Source organism: Notamacropus eugenii, chromosome 1 (assembly GCF_028372415.1).
Source record: "Notamacropus eugenii isolate mMacEug1 chromosome 1, mMacEug1.pri_v2, whole genome shotgun sequence".
In the NCBI taxonomy this organism is placed as follows: Eukaryota; Metazoa; Chordata; class Mammalia; order Diprotodontia; family Macropodidae; genus Notamacropus; species Notamacropus eugenii.
The window spans coordinates 256,510,279-256,534,681 of NC_092872.1; the positions used below are offsets into that span (position 1 = coordinate 256,510,279).

The following is a 24,403-nucleotide window of genomic DNA, read 5'->3' on the forward strand; positions in this document are numbered from 1 at the left end:
TAACAAAAAGGGAGAAAAGCTGGTCTAGTTAAGACTCTACCTCAAGGCTTTAACTGCATCATTTGTCTTCTCATAAAAATGTGTAAAACAATTTCACAGAAGCTGAAGGTCAGCATTTCCCCTGTTAACTGAACAGCCCATCCATAAATCACTTTTAAATGATGAGGCCTTTGAAATACCTACACAATGAGACCACTTAGACAGCCTAACGTTCATAGAGTGTTTTTAGCTTTTCAAAGTACATTTGTTAATTTGTTTTATCCTTACAACAAACCCTGTGAATTAGGTAGGACAGTTACTAAGAGTAATGTAGTAAGAGTTCATACACAGTGGACTGTAATTCTCTTGACTGTAATTTATTCAAAAATAGTATCCAAATCATTATATGGAAACAAGTTAATGTACCATGAGGGTACAGAGATTTTCAATAGGCAGCATTATAAACACTATTTCTTTCATAAGAAAATTTAATCACCACCAGATGCACAATGATACAGACTATGAATAAACGAGAAACAAGCCTTTCAAAAAGACTGAAAGACTCAAGAAGTTTTAAAATTTTATCCAATGATTCAAGTGTTCCCCAAAGGCACGGGTTGCAAAGATTTCTGGTACATTTAAAACTGGGGTTCTCAAACCTTTTTTTGGTAACATACCCCTTTGGAAGTACATAAGAAGCTTATGGAGCCCTTCTCAGAACCATGTTCATTGTCTACATTTATACTTGAAAGAAATGCTAAATTTCAGTTAGATGTTAGTGAAAATTAAGACATTTTTTCCCACCTAAATTCACAGACCCTGTACCAGTTAAGAACTGCTGATTTAAATGTTCAAGAATGTTTCCATTTCCTTCTCCTATGAATAGACTGATTGGTAATTAGCTGGACATGGAAATACCACAAAAGGCAAACAATAAAATGAGTTATGATGTCATTAGTTTACTCTATTTTTTGTCCGGATCTGTGATTTTTTTTTTTTTTTTAGGCATATAGAAACTTAGGTATGGAAATCCCAATATTTAAGATTAGCCTTCATCTGTAACTTGCAGTCTTAGGGAATTAATCTGGGGACACTAACACAAAAGAGAACTGACCTATTATCTCAAAGGAGATAAGACGCAGTACTGGAGTCCAGGTCTTGCAAAGTTTATGGACAGTTGTCCTATCTACTACTTAATGAAGAGTGATGGTAACAGTGCTAGATATGGAAAGAGGAAGAGCTGGGCTCAAATTCTGCCTCATATTCCTCACAGTTGTGTGACCCTAGACAAGTTATTTAATCTCTCTGAGCCTCTGTTTCTTCATTCATAAAGTGGGGATAATAATATTTAACATTATGGAGTTGTTATAAAGAAAAAATAAAATCATGTAATCCACCAGTGTCTTTGCTGATTCCCTAAGATTTTCTAAGTAAACTGTCAGGCCATCTCAAATAGGGACGGTCTTGCTTCCTCTGTGCCTTTAATTTTGTTCTCTTATTTTAATTCAATTGTTAGTATTTTTCTAGAACTTTTTTTCAAATGAAGACAGGAAAGGGACCATCATCCTTATTTTACTTCTATATTTAATGGGAAAACTTCTAGTGTTTGCATACTGAATATAATGTAGGCTTCTGGTTTCAGATGAGTACAATTTTTATCATATTAAAAAAAGATCCCTCTATATCTACACATCACAGGGATATTAGCATAAATGAGTTCTGTACTTTGACAAAGGTCTTTCTGCATCTCTTGAGATAATCATACAGTTTGAGATTTTTATTTTAATGATTCATTATGTAAATAGTTTTCCTATTATTCCTATATTATATATTATTCCTAGGTAGCTAGATGGTACTGAGGATAGAGGACCCGACCCAGGGTCAAGAAGGTTCATCTCCCCGAATTCAAATCTGGCTTCAAACACTTACTAGCTTTGTGACCCTGGGTAAGTCATGTAGCCTCTGTCTGCCTCAGTTTCTTCAACTATAAAATTGGGATCACAATAGCACCTACCCACTGAGTTGCTATGAGGATCACATCATACAATATTTATAAAGAGCCTAGCACAGTGCCTAGAATATAATAGGAGCTATATAAATGCCTATTCCTCTCTCTTTCCCCTATGATTTGAGATACATTAATGATAATGTTCTATAATTCTCCACTGCTTTAACCTATCCTTATTTAAGTATAAAGGCTATACTTGTTTGATAAAAGGTTTCTGGTAGAATGTTTTCTTTCTCAGATTTTGAGAAAAACTTGTACAGCACTGTTATCAACTTCTCTTTAAAAATTTAACTGGATTCTTCTGTAAATTCATCAGAACCAACAGGTTTGGAGAGAATAATTTTTTGTTTTTTCCCCTTTTCATAGTTCCTTCACAGCTAGTTCCATTTCATTTTCTGAGACTGGGCTATTTAAGATCTCTATTTAGTGCTCTGTTTATTTGAGCATTTTATAATTTTGGAGACAATCTTCTACTCTTTTTGAGCTCTCACTTTTGTTGACATATGACTCTACAAAGTTTTTGCTTGGCTTTCACCTTATAAATATTTTATTTAAATTTGATTTTCTATTCTCTTTTTTACTCAGATTGGCTAAAGATGTTACTAATCTTGTTGGACTTTTCAAAAAGGCAGTTTTTAAATTCATGAGCTCTAGTTTTTTTGGCTTTCCAATACATTTATTTCACCTGTACTTTCCAAGATTTCTTCTTTTATGCTTTCTAATTTTCTAAATGCATACTCAGTTTATTAATCCTTTTTATTTTGTCTTACTTTATTAATGCATGTTTTTAAGGACATATTCTTTAGGAGACTCTGTCAGGAGACACTACAAATTTTTTAGCTCTCATTTCTGCAACACTTTGTTTCATTTTACATTTCCCCTCATTTCTTTCCCTTCTTATTTCCTTTCTTATTCTCCAGTTCTGAGGGAAAAAAACATTAAAGTATCCATATATATTTATTATTAATACAGGTTCCTTGTTCCTACTTTTAAAAGCAAAATATGTAATTTCATTACTTATCTCTACTTGTAGTACAAATTTTTATTTTTGTTTTGGTTGGTATTTTGTCTTGCTCTCTCATTTTGATTTTGTGTATGTATTCTTTTCATAAATGTTTTCTGTAAAATTGCGTAGATTTGTTTTATCAGTTCTACCACTCTTTCAGCTTTATTAGAATATTTAATTCCTTAAAATTTATTTTGAGAATCAGGATAATGTTTTCCTCCATTTGTAACACCAGCAGTGATTTGGTATTCTGGTGTGTCTTTGTGCATGTGTTTCCCTTCCTATTTTAAATCAAGATTTAGTCCCTACATTAATTTTATTTAGCCAGCTTCTTTGTGACTCTATTCACAAAGCCTTTACTTCCCTGTTTAAATTAGGTCTCCCCTGCCCCCTACTTAGTTTGGGAAATCTACTTTTTCTTTCTTTTCTTTACGTAATTTCCCCCTCTTTTTCCCTTTCTTTACTCTAAAATCCCTACTCAATAAACATAACTGGCTCCCCACTAACTTCAGGATCAAATATAAAATCCTTAATTTGGCATTTCAAGGCCTTTATAAGTTGCTCCCTTCCTAATCCTCCAACCTACTTATATTTACTCCCTTTCACACACTCTATGATACAGCCACGTTGGCCAGTTTGCTCCTCACATCCACACTCATCTCCTGACTCCGTGGATCCATCCTAGCTGCTGGGAAATCATGGAATGCTCTACTTCTCCACTTTAACTTCCTATGATGGCTCAGATTCAGTCCAGCTCAGACTCTGTCTAGCTGGGATTGTGTCTGGCCTGCTTGTGAATACAAGCCTTACCAATGATTAGGCTCCTTAAGAGGCAGCCCAATGTGGTGAATCTTTAATAAACTTTGTTTTCTTGGGCTTTAAGAAGGCTTGAGTCGAATTCATTCGAGCACGACCCGGACTGTTGGTGTTTTGGGGTCCACGATTACCCCTCAGCCTCACCATTTATGGTTCCCTGACCATGAAAAGCTGCTAATCTCAAGTTCTTCTGCTAAAACTGGAAGGCATGTAAGCCTCCCCCTCTCCCTATCCCCTACTTGCTCTTCAAGCACCTTGGAAGCAGATTTTCAGACCTGGCTGCAGGTCCCAGTATCAGGCAAAGTCTCTGAATTTTCTGGGTGCTGGAGAGTTAGAGACTCGACTCAGGTTGTCGGTCCATTGGTTAGGCAGTGGACCTGGGCATAAAGTGGGTGGCCAATTCTCTGGATTTCCTGGGTGCAAGGAAATCGGGGAAAATTTGGTTACTTTTTAGTGTGTGCCTAAGTCTCTGAACTTTCTGGGCGCTAGAGAGTTAGAGACTCAGGTTGTTGGTCCAGAGGCCGTGGACCTGGGCATACCCTCCAAAGCACAATTCTCTGAACTTTCTGGGCACTAGAAGGTTAGAGAAACGTCAGTTAAGTGGTGCCCAATCCTTTGGATTTCCTGGACACAAGGAAATCAGGGAAAACTAGGTTATTTTTGTCCTCTTGTGTTTTTTTTTCTTTTTCTCAAGGCTTACTTCCACATCCTCCTTTAAGGAGGGGGGGCGGACTTCCAGCCCCACACCAAGAAATGGGTCAAAATTCATCAATTCCAAGGAATTCGCCTTAGGGCTGTCTTTTACAAAACTGGAAAAAATTTAGCTTCTCTAAAACAACTTAAAAAGAAAAAGTTGGTATTCTTTTGCAACACTTTGGCCTCAGTATCACCTGAAGGACAACGAAGTGTGGCCCATGTTTGGGACTTTACAATACCCTTTTACAGTTAAAATTATATTGTCTCCAAAAGGAAAAATGGATAGAAATATCTTATGTAAGGGCCTTTGTCAAACTCTCTCAGGACCCCATTCTCAGAAAAGATTGTAAGATGCTTGTAGCTAGAGCCGCCCCACAAAAAGGAAATGGGGGTGAATTGGATGTTTTGGATGACCCCCTGTTTATGGCTCCTAGGGTCTCGGCCTCACTTCCTCCCCTATCTCTGTTCCCAACCCCTGCTCAGTTCCCAGCTACGGGGCTTGCTGAGGTGCCTCCATCTGCAGTCCCTCTCACTGGGGCAACATTCACTCAGACCTCAGGCCCCACCCCCACGACAGTCTCTACAGTATCACTACCCATAACCCACCCCTCCTTGGGGACTTTATCTCAGGCCCCAACTACAGGCCTTGGCTGGGGTGCCTCCCTCTGCAGCCCCTCTCACTGGGGCAATATTCACTCAGGCCTTAGGCCCTGCTCCTGTGGCATTCTCTGGGGCATCTCCCCCTTTGTTCCCTACTCTTCCTCAGGTACCAGCGGATCTTTCCCCTTGCCAGCCAGATCCCCTGGCCCTGCAGCCTAATCCAGTTCAGCAGGCATTCCCTAACCCCCCCCTCACAAGAAGTGGGACTTCCTATCTCCCTCCACAAGCCCCTGTCCCCACTGGGCTGTCTGGGCTGTTTCCCTTGAGAGAAGTGCCCACCCAACCCAGTGGGACAACCAGGGTGTTAGGTTCCATTCTCTCTTTCAGATCTCACCCAGATTAAAGAGAAACTGGGGAGATACTTGGAAGATCCCACTAGGTTTACTGAGGGTTCTAGGGATATATCCCTACAATTTGAACTTTCTTGGAAGGATCTGCATATTCTTTTCTCTTTTGTACCGTTGAGGAAAAGGGGAGAATTTGGGAACATGCCCAAAAGTTTGGGTATCATATGGCTAGCAATAATCCCATAAAATACCCCCCAGGAACAGCTGCTGTTCCCACAAGTGACCCCAGATAGGACTATCAAAAGAGTGAGGACAGGGGAAAGAGAGACTTTATGGTAATTTGCCTGTTAGGAGGCCTAAAAACTGCATTTCAAAAACAAGTAAATTTTCAAAAAATTAGGGAAATTACACAGAGAGAAAAGGAAAACCCTGCCCTTTTTCAAAACCGGCTAGTAGAAGCTATTAAAAAGCATACAAATTTGGATCCTGACTCCATAGAAGAGGCAGCAATCCTTAGCATGCATTTTATTAATCAGTCTGCCCCAGATATTCGGAGGAAACTGCAGAAATTGGCAATGGGACCCCAAACACCTCAGGCCCAGTTACTGGAGACAGCCTTTGGAGTCTTTAACAACAGAGGTTTAGTTGCAGCAGAGGAAAGAGAACGAAGGAGAAGGGCCAAGGGCCAGGGAGCATGCAATTCTTGTCTGCTGCCTTGGCCAGGAAAAGACCCAGGGAGCACCCCTCCAGGGTGCCCCCTTGGAGGAAGGCTGGCTACTTGGGCAGTGGGGACACCTGCTTTCGTTGCCACAATGAGGGTCACTGGTCCAAGGAATGCCCCTCCAGGGCGCCCCCCCAGAGGGAGCCCCAGGAACCAACACCTGTGGAACCGTGCCCATGTGACCAGGAGGGACACTGGAGGAAAGATTGTCCCTCAGGTTGGAAAAGTGGTGGAGCCGCCCCCCAATACCCTGTCCTCCAGTCTTCTCAAGACTTGGAACAACGGGAAAGCCTGGGTACTGCCAGTGCTCCCACTTTCTCCACCTCTCTCACCAAGCCCTGGGCAAAACCAGAGGCTGAAGATAAGGTTACTCACTTTAACATGGCTAAATTCTCTGCTTTAATCAGTCACCCTGGCCCTACCTGTCCCCTGACCCCTCGGGTCATGGGCATTGAAGGGGAAACTAAGGAATGTCTCCAGACATACCCCTTCCCCAGCCTACTTGAGAATCTGTTGTTTAAACACTTCTTCCTTATGCCCTCCTCTGACCCTGCCCCTTTGTTAGGAAGGGACTTGATGGTGAAATTGGGGAGTCAATTTTCTCTAGTTAAACCTCCCATCTCCCTTTTTCCTTTGTTCACTACATCTTCCCTGGTTTGACAAAAACTGCTGGGAAAACTGAATAACAATGTGGCGGAAACTGGGCATAGACCAATGCCTGACTGTACACAAGAATAAAGTCCAAATGGATACATGATCTAGGTATAAAGATTGATACTATAAACAAATTAGGGGAGCAAGGAATAGTGTGTTTATCAGATTTATGGAGAATGGAGGAATTTTTGACCAAACAAGAGAGAAAGAACATTACGAGGTCCAAAATGGATAATTTTGATTACATCAAATTGAAAAGTTTTTGCACAAATAAACCGAATGCAACCAAGATTAGGAGGAAAGCAGAAAACTGGGAAAGAATTTTTGCAACTAGTGTCTGTGATAAAGGTCTCATTTCTAAAATATATGGAGAACTGAGTCAAATGTACAAGAATGCAAGTCATTCCCCTATTGATAAATGGTCAAAAGATATGAACAGGCAGTTTTCAGAGGAAGAAATTAAAGCTATGTAGAATCATATGAAAAAAATGCTTTAAATCACTACTGATTAGAGAGATGCAAATCAAAACAACTCTGAGGTACCACATCACACCTATCAGATTGGCTAACACAACAAAACAGGAAGATGATAAATGTTGCAGAAGATGTGGGAGAGCTGGAATATTAATTCATTGTTGGATGAGCTGTAAGCTGATCCAACCATTCTGGAGAGCAATTTGGAACTATGACCAAAGGGCACTGTGTACACAATCTGTTAATTTATGAAGGAAAGAGAATTTTTGATGCATTAAGATTATTATCTTTTTCATATTTTCTTGTCATCTTGTCCATGGAGTTCAGTTAGAAGTGGATCTGGGAAAAGACATTATCTTGCTATTTTCATTTAATATTTATCATTTTTTGTATCACTCTGCTGATAAACTCTTTTTTGTAGCTGTATGACAATGTAAATTCATTTCCTGTAGGCTGACTGAGAGCATACTCAGGTCAACAAACACAAATATTACAGAGTGGATGCACATTCCTACACTGTTGCCTCTTATTTCCATAATGGTTCTGATGGTCACCCTTGATTCTGCAGACCTACTTTTTGCTGGTTAAGTCTCACTTCTAGCACTTGGTTAATATTTGACAGACCTCTTAATAACCTCCTGACAACCCAACAATTAGGTGGTACAGTGGATGGAGCACATTGGCCCTGGAATCAAGAGGGTCTGAATTCAAATATTGTCTCAGACAATTATTAATGGTGTTACCTTGGGCAAGACCCTTAACCCCAATTGCCTAAAAAAGAAAAAAGTACCAGTTTCCACATATACTAGATCAAAAGAAATATTCTAAAAAAAGTAGCAATTACCATGACATTCAAAAAACAGATTCTAACGATGACAATAAGACAAAATATATGACCATGCAGCTGAAAGGAGTGAATAGAAGAGAAGTAACAAAGTGAAGTTTGTGAAAACTAGCAGCAATATGCCCTGGAATCCAAGGATCAGAGTTCAAATTCCATCTCTGACATTTATAAACTACATAACCACAGGCAAGTCAATCACCCTTCCTGAGCCTCAGTTTTCTGATGTGTAAAATGAGTAAGTTGGGCTGGATAAGCTTTGAGTTCCCTTTCAGGTCTAGACATAGAATACTGTCACTTTCAGTTTAATTTAAAGTAAGTTTATTGCTTTCTTTTTCTTGGTGCTAAAATAAGTACAAATGTTTTTGAACACCATAAAACAAAGACAGATCATTTATTTTCTTGCCAAATACTAGATCAAATACAGAGCTCAGATGCTGATTTGATTCAGCTTCACTTAAAGGGCACATTTTCAAATGTTAAAAGTTTTCATGAATAAAAGCTTCACTGCCAAGCTATCTAAAATATCTATGAAAATTTAATTACTTTTGATAAACAAACCTTTTCTTTCCTTTATAGGCAACAAAGAACACATTTACACCTTCTCTCTCTCTCTCTCTCTCTCTCTCTCTCGATATATATATATATATATATATATATATGCATGTATAACAGTATTTATATGAAAATAATTTTCAGCGATGCTCCTACTGAAATGAACAACATGATTCTGAAAATGTTTGGTTTAAAATAAGTAAGCATTCATGATTTCTAGTGAGAGAATGAAGCTCAAAAACTGCTTTAATAATTTAGATAAGAATGGAAAAAATAAGGCTCCTATTCTTCCTGACTTTTAAGCAATCAAGAAATTTCAAGCTGAAGAAAGGATTGATAAAGATGCTCTACGTGACCATGAGTCTAAGGAAGCAGCCACCATTCTCATATGTATTTCCAAGAATGTGAATATTCTGTTACTACTTGGGGAAACAGAAAATGAACCATTTATTTACAACAGAACCCAACATATTCCAGAAGGTAGATCTCCTAGGTTTTAACCTCAAGTCCAGTGTTAGTAACTGATTATCTGTAAATGGTTTAAAAGGTTAAAATGATTAATAAGAATTTATGTGTCTCTCATGTGCCACACTCTGGCCTAGGCTACAGATATATATATGTGTACACAAGACAAAAATTAAATCATTCTTCTTAAAGCAGCTTATCAGGGGAAAAAGACATAAGTATGTAAGTGCATACACAACAAATACAAAACGAATGCTCAGCAGGGAGGTCACTAGTCGCTGTTAGGATGGGGAAGACTTCAGCAGATTCTTAGAGAAAATAAAGAATTCTATAAAGTAAAGCCAATGAGAGAGTTCCTTCCAGGCATCAGTGATGGTCAGTGCAAAGACTCAGGAAAAAGAGAAGTATTGTTTGTGAGAGATAGCCAAAGGCCCAGTGCCTAGGTACCCTAATTCTGCCTCCAACTCTTACTGCTCATTCCCCAGGTTCTACTTACTTCACTTTACATTAACTCGTATTAGTCTTTCCAGATTTTTCTAAAACCAAAGCCTTTATCATTTTTTATAGCACAGTAAGATTCCATCATATACACGTGCAATGGTTTGGTCAGCAATTCCCCTGTTGATGAACATCCCTTCAATTTCCAATTCTCTGCCACTATGAAAAGAGTGCACATATTTATGTGCACATGGATCCTCTTCCTTTTTGTTTGACCTCTGAGGGGTACAGACTAGTAACCCTAGTAAGACTAGACTTCAGAGCAAGGAATTTGAGAATTCTGGAGTGCCAGTATTGGGACTGGGGCTGACACTCAACACTGTAATTTCAATACTAACATGTGGAAGGATGCAGAGGGTAATTACTGCACACTCATCCAGGGAAATTCTTCAACAGTTTTTCAGAGCAGTAATAGAATTTCTGATAAATTGGATTAGCATTTTGGAGCACTCAAACATAGCTCAGGGGGAGCCCATCACCATTACCACCCTGGGGAGGGGGCTACCTGGCTCGTTCCCGGGCTGCATCCTCTCGAGCTTTCTCTTTCTCTTGTCTCTGCTGCTCAATACGCGCCTCCTGCTCTCTCCTCTTCATTAGCAGCTCTTCCACGCGAGCCTGCCGCTCAGCTTCCAGAGCTCGTTTGCGTTCCTAATGTCAAAATCGTTGTTTCAAAAGATATTAATTTTCAACTGAAAAATAATGAATGCCATCCCAACTCTTTTCACAGACTAAGAGACTAATTATACGGTGGTAGATTTCTGCCTTAGTCACAGGTAACACATTCCAAACAGTGGCAAACCAAACCCAAAGGCCAAAATACATCTAAAGTAACTTATTCTTCCTAAGTGATTTGCTGCAACAAAAGTATTTACTCACAAAATTATTAATCTAATAACCTAATATGATAAATTAGTAATACAAAATTACTTAATGAGATTGTATACATTCTGTGGGTCCTTGATCATGCTTTTGAAGCACAGAGCACACACACTGAAGTGTGTGCTTTGCCCCTGGTAGCCACTCCATAAATACTGGCCTATTGACTGACTCTCTTAGTACCTTCTACATAACAGACCCTTCAGAGAACTTGCTGTCTGAACACCACTGAGTGTGTCCAGCTCATGGGGCAGGCAGCAGAAGGGAGGGGGTTTGGAGGTGGGTGCACCAACACTGGGCCATGGCTCTGAACAAGTCACTGCCGTTCCTTTCTGGGGCTTGGCTTCTTTACCCACAAAACAAGGCTGACCTCACTGCACAGATGAAAGGCCCCCCACACAAAGTTTACTCTCTTCATTGCTGAGAAGTAGCATAAGGAGCAAACAGAGAGCTGACTGCCCCTAACACATACCAGTCACTGAGCTTCTAAGCACCTCCAGGCAACTCCCTGTAACTGAGAAAGGAGCTGCAATCTACACTAATGGAGTGTCCACACATGAAATCCTAGTTCTGGACACCATCCTGCCCCATCACCATTACAAGGACTTCATCACAAGAGGAAATACATGGACTGTGTAGAGCATTTGACAGAAGAGGCATGTGTCAGCAAAAGTCAAAAGATCTGGGTTCAAATCCAGTTTTAGACACTCAATATTCATCAGGAAGTCACCTAACCAGTTCTACCTCAGTTTCCTCATGTGTAAAATGGAAAAAAAAACCCAACACCTCCTACTCAAGGTTGTTGTAAGGATAAAATTGGATAATGTTTGTAAAAAGCTTTGCAAACCTTGCAGTGAGCTACAAATGCTATTATTTAATCTGGTTTGACCCTTGAACATTCTCCACAAGCTTTGTCCTTTGTGACTTAACTAAATACCCCCTAATCTCCTTCACTGGTTCATAGTGTTCCTCCTTCCCTCTGCAAGAGTGTCCCCAGGGATCAGACCCTGCCTATTCTGTCTCTTCTTTCTTTTCTTCCTTAGGCATACCTTCTGTTCCTAAAAAGATGCTTTCAAAGAAACTGATGTCATGGGGATTGCTATGAGGACCAAATGAGGTAGTATCCATAGAGGGAGTGGCACGGTAACTGGCACACAAGTGGTGCTTAATCAGTATATAATCGATGCTTTCTTACTTTACTTGCCTAGCAGACTTTCATGGAGTGATATAGAGTGAAATGAACAGTGATATAACATCGATAGATATTTAAAATGAACAATTCTGAAAGAACTAAGAACTGATCAATGAAATAATCAGCTGTGGTTCAAGAGGACTAAGAAAGAAGACCTCTCCCTCACAACAGAGAGAAGACAAACTAATGGGCAGAAAAGAACCTATGTTGGGCATGGGGTTCAACAGAGTTCTCAGGACACAAGGGCTCAGTATTGTTGGGGGGCAGGAAGGAGAGGGGGTTGAGCTTGGCAGGGGAAAAAATGACATAAAAAAAGTCAATGCCCAGAAATAATAACCTCTCTCCACTTGTCTCCCAAACCAGTATCCCCAGCATCAGACTCCTGAGCTCCAGGCTGACATCTCCAACCTAAGAATTTTAAAACCTCTCTCATGTTTTCCTTCTGTTCTGTATTACAGTTAGCTAGCCCCCAGTCCTAGGGGGAAACACTTTCACTGGGGTCTTGCCCAATAGCATTAGAGAAGAGACATCCCAGCTCCTCCAGGGAGTGAGGTGGAATTATAGATGGCCTTTCTCTGGAAAAGCAAGTTTAGAGTATTTCTTCAGATAACTCAATGACTCTAAGTTGTACCAATTTAAAGTTAATTACTCTAGGTAATTACTATTTCTGAGCTCTCAAAGCTAGATTTTACCTGCACTGCCTCATCCCGGGCCTGCTTTTCCTCCTGTCTTCGCTGACGTTCTTCCTGTAATTCATTCAGCCGCTGTTCGTATTCTTTTAGCTTAGAAAGCACATCGTGACGTTTATTCTGGGCTTCCAAGGTATTTATAAATGCAATTTCATTTACCTGTAATAAAAGCAATGGATGACTCAATGACTTTCAAAGTGAATTTAGCCAATTTCAGAATATAAGTTAATAGGGATCTAATCAGCAATGGATACCTCCTTGGGGATACAGACCACCTCACCTCGTGAATACCTTAGTAAAAATCTGTTATGAATTTGTGGGGGAAATGATGATCTTGTAACTAACTTCTAACAATAAGCTTTTCTGAACTTAGGTTGGTCTTTGTTCACAAGACCCCACTTTAGGAAGGTCATTTGTCCTCCATCTGAAGTTCAAGTTTGATGGGCCCTTCATAGCATAGTCTTCCAAAATGAAGTCATTAGTGCAAGAATATGTAACTTCTCCACCAAAAGAAAATGCCAAATAGCCTTTAGAAACCAACGGAAGTATGCTAATGAGCATTCAGGAGTGGATCTCAAAACAAAAGGTAGGAACCTACAAGATCCCCAAACCAGGAAATACAGACTGACCCTTTTAAATACACATTTACACTTATGGACATTGCCATAACTAACACATAAAGCTATGTAAGCAGTTCCTGATAACATGTATATACCCCAAACAGAAGACTAGGCTTACTAAGAATCACCATTTGACTGCCTGCTTCTGGAATTTTACTCCTTTTTTCTACAATTAAGATCAATTTTAGTAAAAAAAAATTTGTTAAGTGTCTATTGTTTTCCAGAAGTTATGCTAAGTGCTAAGGAAACAAAAAGGCTGAACAGCCATTTTTCTTTAGGTAATTCTAACAGGAAGGATACAACATGAACAACTATGTACAAACCATAGACAGGATAAATTGGAAATAATCAAAAGAAGGAAGGAACTAGAATTAGGGACCTGGGAAAGGCTTCCTCTAGTAAGTGGGATTACAGATAGAACTTGAGGGAAGTCCAGGAAGCCAGGAGGTGGAAAGGAGGAAGGAGAGCTTTCCAGGCATGATGGGAGATGGCCAGAAAAATGCCTGGAGCTGAGATATGAAATATCTTATTTAAGACCAATGTCACTGTATTCACAGAATAAATGAAACTTCAATGTTAATCACTCATAGCTAATAGTGGGGGGGGGGGGGGGGGGGGCCTGGCACACAGATATAAGAAGACTGGAAAGGTAGGAAGGAGCCAGGTTACGAATGTGAAACAGAAGATTTTATATATCATCCTAGAAGTGACGGAGTCACTGGTTGACGGAACAGGAGGTGACATGTGACAGCTGCACTTTAGGAAGATCACTCTGACAGCTAAGTGGAGGTTGGACTGGAGAGACAGGTAGAACAATCAGCAGGCCAGCAGGCAAAAGGTGATAAAGGTCTTTATCAGGATTGGAGTTATGTCAGAAAAATGAGCATACTAGAGACTCATTACAAAGGTTATCAAAGGCCTTGGTGACAGATGGTGACAGAGAGAGGTGAGTAGTGAGGAGACAAGGAAGACACCTGGGGTGCAAGCTAGGGTGACTGGGGAGATGATGATAACTTCAACAATAAGAGGGAAGTGTAGAGGCAGGAAGGGTTTGCGGGGAAAGAAAATGGGCTCAACTTTGGATATGCTGAGTTTCAGATGTCTACAGGGCAGTTATCCAAGAAGACATTCAAAAGACAGCTGGAAATTTAAGACTGGAGATCAACAAAGAAGTTAGGGCTGGATAAGTAGATCTGAGAATCATCAGCATAGAGATGATCACTGAATCCACAGGAGTCGATGAGATTCCCCCAGTGAAACATAAAAAACGGAGAAGATAAGAGGTCCCAGGACAGAGTCCTGTGGGTCCCCATGATTAGCTGGTGGGAACTGGATGAAAATCTAGCAAAGGAGTGGTTAAACAGGTAGGAAAAGAAGAGACCATTTCCATGAAAATCTAGGTTGAATATGACAAAGGCAAAGGATTGCTGAGAGGAGGGAGCCTCCTCACCAAAGTCCACACAGCCCTAGGGAAGTTTGCTGGGAAGCCTTGAAATAGACTTTGTGTGTACAGAATGACAGTCAAGAATTTAATAAGAAATTAACATGAATTTCTTAACAGAAACCAAATTCATGAGTTGGAACAAGAACAATGACAAAAGAACAGACCATCAGACCACAGGTCCTTGGTGACGCAGACCACAGAAACATAGTCATCTTACCGAAGATCTCACAGTGAGTATCTGTAAAAAGACAACCATAAAAACAGACACAATTACATCATGCAGAGTCCAACCTAGAGAAAGTGAGGTCTTCTAGACGTTCTTCTTTAGGAAGGACATTTTTTTCCTGCATCAAGCTCTGGAAGCTGGAAAGTCTCCTAAGAGAGATCCATAATCACAGAAAAAGAATTCAGCTCAACTACATGCACAAGAAAATAAAGCAAAAAATGAATTCTTTCCAGATTGGATGGATGACTCATAGAGCTGGTCTATCAGACCATATATCTTGGAAAAATGGAGGAAAGCATTAGGAATTTCTACACCTAGGACAAGTCCCACAAACCTGACACAAAACAAGTGATATTAGGGTCATGGCAAGTATCATCTCATTCAGAGAGGTAGGAACCACAGAACTCCAGGACCAATAGGAACAGACTCAAGGAGACCACAAGTCTTCTACTGGGAGTCTACCTTCCCTATATCCTTTCCCGAACCAACCAGGAAACAAACCTTCTGGGAGATTCCATTTTAGCTGATTGTTCCTCATATCAAAGTGACAGGTCAGTTGTTTCTCTAGTGGCATCTAAGAAGCCTGATTACTAGCAGAAAGACAATAGACAGCCAAGAGATGCTTTTGAGAAACAGAGTTTAAAAAGTCAACTACCCTGAAATCCTTTAAGTGTCATGCTAGACAGAATGAAGTTCATCTGACAGAGGAAGATACCTTAGGGTTGAGCTGTTCCTATCCTGTTCTCACCATCCTATCACCATATTCTGCCCCACTACGGGGCCCTGACCCCACTCATCCTTCCTTGAAAAAGGGCAGCTTGGTGGCACAGTGGACAGAGCACCAGTGCAGGAGTCAGAGGACCTGAGTTCAAATCTCACCTCAGACACTTGACACTCACTAGCTGTGTGACTTTGGGCAAGTCACTTAACCCCAACTGCCTCATCCTGGGTCATCGCCAGTCATCCTGATGAGTATCTAGTCACTGGATTCAAATGGTTCTGGAGGAGAAGTGAGGCTGGTGACCTGTATAGCCCTCCCCCAATCAAAACAAAGTCAAGTGCAAGTCATGTCATCATTTCTCTGATGGCATGGTCTTCTTCGGCAATGAAGGACGAACACACACAGCTATTGTCAGAACCTTCTGAATTTTTCACCCTAAAGAACATTTCCCACTTGGGGCAAAGCCCTAGTCACCTAAGCCTAGTTCTAGATGCTGAAGACAGACAATGAACTAGACCCAGAATCAAAGAGAAGGAGAGTAGGCTGTGCTGACTTTCAGAAACTAAATAGTGTTTCAATGACCTCAAAGTTCTACCTGAAACAAAGGACTATCTTTCAAACATTTTTTCAGGATCTATGATGTATGGAAAGCCACTCCTCTAAAGAATTAAAGCCACTAAAATGGCAGTGGAGAAGTACAGAGCAGGCATAACGCAGTTACAATAGACTGCCAACAATGAACTCAGAAGGATAATTGTCATAGAAAACATCAAGAGAAATATTTGTGGGAAAAGGACCCACATGTACAAAAATAGGTACAGCAGCTCTTTTTGTGGTGGCCAAGAACTGGAAATCAAGGGAATGCCCATCAATTGGGGAATGGCTAAACAAGTTGTGGTATATTAATATAATGGAATACTATTGTTCTATAAGAAATGATGAACAGGGGTACTTCAGAAATACTTGGATAGACTTATATGAATTGATGCTGAGTGAAATGAGCAGAACCAGGTGAACATTATACACAGTAACAGCCACAGCGTGCGAGGACTGTTTTTGATACACTTAGTCCTTTACAGCAATGCAAGGACCTAAAACATTTCCAAAGGACTCATGATCCAAAATGCCATTCACATTCAGGAAAGCAGACTATTTTCTCTTTTGTTTTGTTTGGTTTGTTTAGTTTTGTTTTACTCATGTTTTCTCCCATTTGTTTTAATTCTTCTATGCAACATGACTAATGTAAAAATGTGTTTAATAAGAATGTTAATGTAGAAACTATATCAGATTGCATGCCATGGGTGGGGGAGGGTGGGAGAAAATTTAAAATTTATGGAAGTGATTGTTGAAAATCGAAAATAAATAAAGTTGGAGGAAAGAGAAAAAAACAAAGGAAACCTCAGAGAGAGAGAGAGAGAGAGAGAGAGAGAGAGAGAGAGAGAGAGGAGCGTTTGACGTGAAAGGAAATGAGCTGGTAATATAGCAAGGGCCAAGGGTAACCACTGAGCAGGCTATCCAGATCCAGATACTGGGGCAACATTTTTGCAGCAGATTTACATAAAAACATGACAAAAAATCACAAAATGAGAGAGAGTGGAGGAGCTGTATAATCTGTACTGCTGGAAGAAGTTCTCACACTGATGATACCATAAATCCAAATTATCAGTACAATATTTCTTCTATTTCAAAAGATCTTTTTTCATGATTACTTATTTCAATACTACAAAGATTGGTGATTTCATTGGTGTGGTTACTACCTTTCACCAATGCAGATCATAGCCTATTTCTGTCTAAGTTTTCATGGGTTTCTATGGCCAAATAAAAAATTCATCTGCTCCTCAGTCTTCATGGTGATGAGCTACACTGGTCCGCAGGTAATAAGAAACAGAAGTTATCACAGGCCCTGTTTCCAGCCTTTCTAGATTCAGAACCTGTCTACATTTATGTACTTCTGCCATAGCTCTGAAGAACCCAAGTTCACTTGCATGCCACAAGTCATCAGAGGAGACTTTCAATGGAGAATGAATAATATACTTCAAGTCTATCATGGCTGTACACTTGTGGGTTAACTTGAGAATCAAACTACAACCTATAATACTGTTTCTAAGAGAAAAGCAGTTCTAAGTTCTAAACAACAAACTAACATAAGTATAGATACAATTTCCACAGATATTTCATCTGTAAATTATTGATTTGTAGTAATGTTTAAGTAAATATTTGCATATGAAACACTACTAACTTTAATGTAACTGCCTTTTTAAAACTATACAGACCTTTAATAGACTCTAATAAAACATCTTTTCCCATAAGCTGCTAGGGGCATTTTCCAATCTTGAATGAATGAATTTATAGAAGCATAGAAAAAAAAAACCTAAAGTCACCTTTTGCAGCAGAAGATAATGAATCTAAGGTACAATTAGGTTTGGAACAATTTTGTTTCCAAGGATGGTCACTGTCAACTATAAAATTAAAAGACCAGGTGGACATGGATGGGACCAGTCTAGACACCACCACTTATGAACCACTAACATCATTCTTCTCTTGGTCTCAATCTCTCCAGCCGTAAAATGGCAATAACACTTGTACCACTCTTATGGAGCTATTAGTGAGAAAAGTATTTTAGGTGAACTCTAGAAATTCTTGGCATTATCACCATCCAAAAATACACTAAGGAGTTGAAAATCAACAATAATTTACTTCAACAACTAACATTTTAAAAAATTATGAGTACAAAACACCAATTTAATTAACATACTTGGCCATATCCAAAGGGGAAAAAAGGCCAAGCTTGATATGTGGGTAGAAATACTGGAAAAATGGAAAACCAAATGCATTATGCTATTTAGAAAGGAACCTTCTAACTAACTAAAAAGTAATACAAATACATTATCTGTATCATAAGGCTTATAAGACAACTGGGAATTAGAACCTCTTCAGAAATATGAAACATTATACTTAAATAAAATAGTGGTAACAATTTTTAAGCAACAAGAAAATGCCCGATACAAAACTAAGACAGCCTAAAAGCATGAACAGCAACTTTCTTTCACTTGCTAAAGGCAATACTGAATGAGAAGGTGGTAACATCATTGTACACAAGCTGGTTACATCTGATGTGTAATTCTACTTGAAAGATATCAGTTTTAAATTTATGGAACTAATGAAGGAAGAGGAAACATGGTAGATTTTTTGTGTATGTGTAGTTTATTGACAGAAACTCATTCAGAGAATGAATTTCCAAGACCAGTGAATAACCAACAACGGGAAGTTACAGAACCCACTAGGCAAAAATTGTCAGCAGGGTCTCCTGACTATATTTTCCAGCAGTAAGTACTTCATTAAAGCCTTCTGGCTCAATTAAACTGAATTAATAAGAATAAAGGAGCTAAAACGGTCAGCCAATCTCACTCATGCGGGATATGTAAATTCAGGAGTTTTAACATCTGTCTAGATGGGAATTATGTAAGCCACAATTTCCTTAATTTGATTACAAAAGCCACATCAGCATAAAAAATAATAATGAAGGTAATGTGTTAGAAAATTAATCAAATTTGAATCTATTTAAACCAAGTGAAAAAAAGCCAGTAAGTGAAATAGAATGCCAATATTCACATATTTCTGCCATTCAACAAATGAATATTTTGACAAGACAGTTCCAGCTTTCCTTGTGGTATCTGGGCAGGTAGAAGAGAAGGGAAAAAAATTAAGTTTCCACTAAAGTCCTATTCTGACTTAGAGCAGCACAGAAGTGACCCTGGAATCCCCAAAGGGCCAGCAAAGCTGAAGCTCTGGCAGGCCCAGGATAGGGGTTTGTGTTTGTGATGTGAAGCCCAGACTAGCCCAAGACAGAGATTCCTCACCAAAGGGCTGGCCCCAGTGACTCGCAAAGATGGTAGCCATTTAAGGTGACAATGTAGGGGTATTCACAGTGCCCCTGACACCTGAGACAAACAGAAACACCTCAAAAGAATACAATCTGAAAAACTATACACACATTTGGAGAAAGATGATCCTTATTCATAACCTTTTCAAAATGACCAATTTTAATAAAAAGGACAATAGTATCTTGAAAAGAAAAGAAAAAAGAAAATGACCAATTTCACTGCCCTGAAAGGTACCTTGGCTTCTTCTTCTTGAGCCTTTTTCACGATGGCTTGTAACTGTACTTCCCGCTTAAATTCAGCATGAAGTAACTTCTCCTCCATCATTCTCCGTCGCTGATCCAGTAACTCTTCCTTCCACTTCCGGACATCTTTCTCCTGTGCAGAGTTAACATTATTCATAAAAATGTGGCCCTCAGTCTTCTTTATTTTACACAAGTTAACAGTTTTGTCATCTTCCTTTTATTGATTCTTGTTTCATAATGAAGGAAAGGAACAGAACCCACTGGAGAGTATCTATGGTCAGACAGGTTTCTCTCCTCACACCTCCTAAAGCTGCCACACATCTCCAACACCCTCATTTCATGTTTCTCAAGCAAGAAAATTCATCACTTTGATGTCTTGAAAATGATGACATCGCTGGAAGTCATGTTGTAGAGACAATGATTTAAGACACTAGAGGTATTTAGACTAGCTAAGAGAAGATTGTGGGAAGACACAACAGTTACTTTTGTGTGTTTAAAGGGATATTTTAGAGAAAAAGGAACATGCACTCTGTTTATAAGTGAGCAGGAATCAGAAACATAACAAGAAACAAAGGAGATCAATGAGGCCCCACAGGGTTCTTTAGCTAGTTCCATGCTCTCAATGTATAGATAAGAAAAGTGAGGCCCAGAGTTACAGTAATTTGCTCAGGACCACTCAGCTTTTAAGTTGAAGAATCTACATTTGAACCCAGGTCATTTGACTTAAGTCACTACATCTATAGACTTACCACTACCTCAAATGGCCTCTACCTATCAAATGTCTCTCTGCAAAAGATGCAGAAATAGGGGGAATAGCAATAGCACAGAATATAGAGTCAGAAGAAGCTTCAGAGTCTGAAGAAGACTCCTTTTCTGAAGAGGACTTGCATTCTGACTTTTCATTCTACCCTCTTTCTATTCCACCTTCCTCCTAGCTCGAGCAGTTATAAAGCCACAGAATCTTGAAATGCCTTTATTTCTCCAAACTTCCATTTTCTCAGTGGTAAAATAGTAATAATACTTGTCTTTTTCACCACCACTCACAGACTCATGAAGAATACAATACATGTAAAAACATTCTAAAAACCATAAAGCCCTAATACAAATATAAGATGGTGGTATTAGGGAAAACCATATGACACCAGGGGTTGGACCATGTAGCTCCTAATGTTCCTTCTTTCTCCATCACTCTACAATTCCTTGGCTTGGTTTGCAAGGACATTCTGAAACAGAATGAAAAATGAACAATTTCTATTTCAGCTTTACCATGAAGATGAAAAGAAATAATATCAGCGTGGCACTCAGCCAAAAACAGGTTAAAGTAAAAATGCATAGCTCATTACCATGAGTTATCAGAGCCTCATCTCTTTATGATAAATGATTAAAATGAAAAATAATGATAAAGTCTCTCAACTGCTGATAATCAAAGGTCTTCAAACAATTTTCCTTTTGTGTTTAGTATTGGAATTTGAAATCAGTTTTATACATTAGAACCCCACTAGGACCAGTTCAGTATTACAGAATGACATAGTGTGGATTTAATTATCTTCCACAAGACATAAGAAAAACATTCAAAGAAAGGACAACTTTGAAATACTTAATCCATGAGTATCAATGGGCTGGCACACTTCTTTGCTCACTCTCTCTCTTTAATTCTCTTTCCTATCCCCACCTCTCTGTCTCCCTCCTCTTTCTCTCTCTGACTCTCTCTTATCTCTAAAGAGATTTCATCTGTAATAAAAAGAATACACAAAAATATACCAAATGTAAGGGTATAGTTCATATAGGTTTATCTCTAATAATATACATCATATTTATATATACTAAAAATATATCTCTTACCAACACAAAAAGGTTAGAGTAAACTTCTAAGGAAAATGAGACTCAGGATGGCGAGGTGGTGCAGTGGACAGAGCAGTGGCCCTGGCGTCAGGAGGACCTGAATTCAAATCCAGTCTCAGATACTTTACACTTACTAGCTGTGTGACCCTGGGCAAGTCACTTAACCCCGATTGCCTTGGGCCACCTGCCCCCCCCCCCCCCGCAAAAAAAGCCTTGCACAGTTGACACTGGAACATCAATGAGTTGGGGTGTGGCTATCATTCTTATAAATATAAATCAGTTCCCTCTATGTACATCAGAAATAAAATGTTCAAAAAAACTTGCTGCAAAGTGTTTTGCTTCCCCTTTGCCAGCTTCTCTATTTTTAGCTGCACAGATTTTGTTTATGCAAAAACTTTTAAGTCATATGTAATGAACATCATTCATTTTATCTTCTGCGATCTCCTTTCTCTCATTTGGTCATAAATTGTTGCACTATCAATAAACCTAATGCGTAATTTCTTCCTTACTCTTCTAATTTGTTTACAATGCTATCCTTTATGGTTAAGGCCTATATCCCCTTGGAGTTTATTTCGGTAGACAGCAAAAGATATTGATCTACAACTAGTTTCTGCCAGACTGCTTTAGAGTTTCCTGATAGTTTTTATTAAATAGAGAGTGCTTGCTCCAATAGATGGTTTTCCTAAGAATGGACCAGTCTTGCATTCCTGATATAAATTCAAACGCATAACAGCGTATAATCTTTGTGATATATTATTACAGTCTCCTTACTTATGTAAATTTTTGCATAAATACTTATTATGGATTTTGGTCTATAATTTTTTTCTCTGTTTTGACTCTCCCTAGCTTAGGCATCAAGACCATATTTGAATCAATTTGATATGATTTATTTAGCTTTTTTCTTTTTTTTTTCAAAACTATCTATGTAGTTTGGAATTAATTTCTCTTTAACTGTCTGATAGAATACACATGTAAATCCATTTGGTTCTTTTGTTTGTTTTTTGGTGGACAAGAGTATAATTATGGCTTGGTTAATTTTCTTTTTAAGACTAGGTTAAGTCTTTGATTTCTTGTTCCATTAATCTGGGCATTTCATATTTTTAAAAGTATTCATCCATTTCATTTAGATGATCAGTTTTACTGACATATAATTGGACCCTAATAATTTCTTTGTTGCATCTTCAATGATTGTTAATTCATTCTTTTCATTTTTGATATTGGTCATTTAGTTTTCTTCTTTCCTTTTTTTAATCTACTTAGCTAACAGCTTATTTTTACAAACAAACAAACAGCTCCAACTTTTATTAATTAATTTAATTTTTTGTTTTCAATTTTTTATTTTTAACATCATCTTAAATTTTCAAGATCACTGTTTTGGAAGAAATTTCTGCTTTACCCATGTACTTAAATCTCAATATTTTGTCTCACCGTCGTCATCACCTTTCATAAAGCTATTGCCTGTTTCTATGGTTTGTCCTTTAACCCATCCATTCTTTAGCATTGCTATTTCATCTCTCATTTTAAAATTTTGCTTCAAAAGTCATTTCCTGAATGTAATTTTTATGGTCAGTAAAAGATGTATTTAACACTTCTGCTTTTTATATCTTTCTGTCCTAAAATATGATCAATTTTTTTCCCCAAAGGTGCTGTGCACAGCTGAAACAGGTATATTTCTATTACCACTGAATAATCTCCAGAGTTCTATTACATCTACTTTTTCTAAAGTTCTATTCAGGTCTTTGAAAAAGTTTTTTTTAAAGTTAGATTTATCTAGGTCTGAGAAAGGTAAACAGAGATCATCCACTGTCATAGTTTTACTCCTTTTCTCTATAGCTTATTTAAATTTTCCTTTAAGTATTTAGATGCTACGTCACTCAGAGCATTTATGTTTAGTATTGATATTAATTCATTCATGTTGATGGTACCTTTCAGTAAAAAAAAAAAAACAAAAAAACAAACAAACAAACAAAAAAACCACAACCAAAAACCTTCCAGTTTATATCTTGTAATCAAAGTCTATTTTGGCTTTACTTTTTCTGGGATATGAATGTCACCTCTGCCTTTTTTCTTCAGCCAAAGCATAGATTTTGTTTTAGCCTTGTTAAAGCATAGCCTTTATTTTAATTCTGTGTGCAACTTTCTATTTCAAGGGTGTTTTCTAATCCATTCTGCTATTCCCTTCCATGTTATGCATGAGTTTATAGCATTCATGCTTATGATTTTTGTGTATTTCATGCCATTCTATTCTCTTAACTTTTCCTTCTCTTTGTTTCACTCCCTCTTCAAGAATTGTAGTAAGTCTAATCCTTCCTTCAAATTACCTTTCTTCTTATTGCCTTTTCCCTTCTCCCTTCCCTACTGACTGAAATATATTTATACATGAAGCTACCCCTGTATATCACTCCTCTGACCAATTCCGATGATAAGGTTTAAGTGTCATCCTCTCCGCCCCACCCCTTCTTGCTAGTTGGTATAGAATTTGATTTGTATGCCCTAAGTATATGTGATAATTTTCCCATTCTTACTCTCCCTTACGCCCTGTCCCCAAAGTATTCCTCTTTTCTATTCTTCTTTTACCATCATCACAACATAACTGAACCATTTCTAGGCCCTCTAATTAGACTCCCTCTATGATCCCTGATGAATATAGACTTCCAGTGGGATACAGGCATCATCTCCTTATATTAGAATGTAAACAGTTTCTCCTTATTTAGTCTCTTATGATTGCTCCCTCATGTTTTCCTTTCCATGCTTCTTTGGACTCCTAGATTTGTATTTCAAAGTTTCTATCCAGCTCTGACCCTTATCAGGAACTGACTTTAACCCTCCCCCTAAAATGCATACTAACTCTAAATTTCCTTAAAGATCCATTTTTTTTTCTCCTGTAGGATTACAGTCAGTTTTGTAAGATAAGCTATTCTTGGCTTTAATTCCCTATGTCTCACCTTCTTGAATTTCATTTTCCAAGCTCTCCACTCTAAAAGTGGCTGCTAAATTCTGTGTGATC

General features: G+C 38.6%; 1 protein-coding gene across 4 annotated transcripts in view; it reads right to left on the reverse strand.

The window, feature by feature from the left end:
* The window catches only part of SCAPER (S-phase cyclin A associated protein in the ER), a 406,759-nt gene that overhangs the window by 276,504 nt on the left and 105,852 nt on the right, over positions 1 to 24,403 (reverse strand). For all 4 annotated transcript variants that reach the window (XM_072628639.1, XM_072628640.1, XM_072628637.1 and 1 more), the window contains 3 exons: positions 19,547 to 19,687; positions 12,421 to 12,576; positions 10,166 to 10,308 (listed from right to left, as the gene is read on the reverse strand). In XM_072628639.1, the coding sequence (XP_072484740.1) occupies positions 10,166 to 10,308; positions 12,421 to 12,576; positions 19,547 to 19,687 (440 nt within the window). The remainder of the gene's footprint in view (positions 1 to 10,165; positions 10,309 to 12,420; positions 12,577 to 19,546; positions 19,688 to 24,403) is intronic.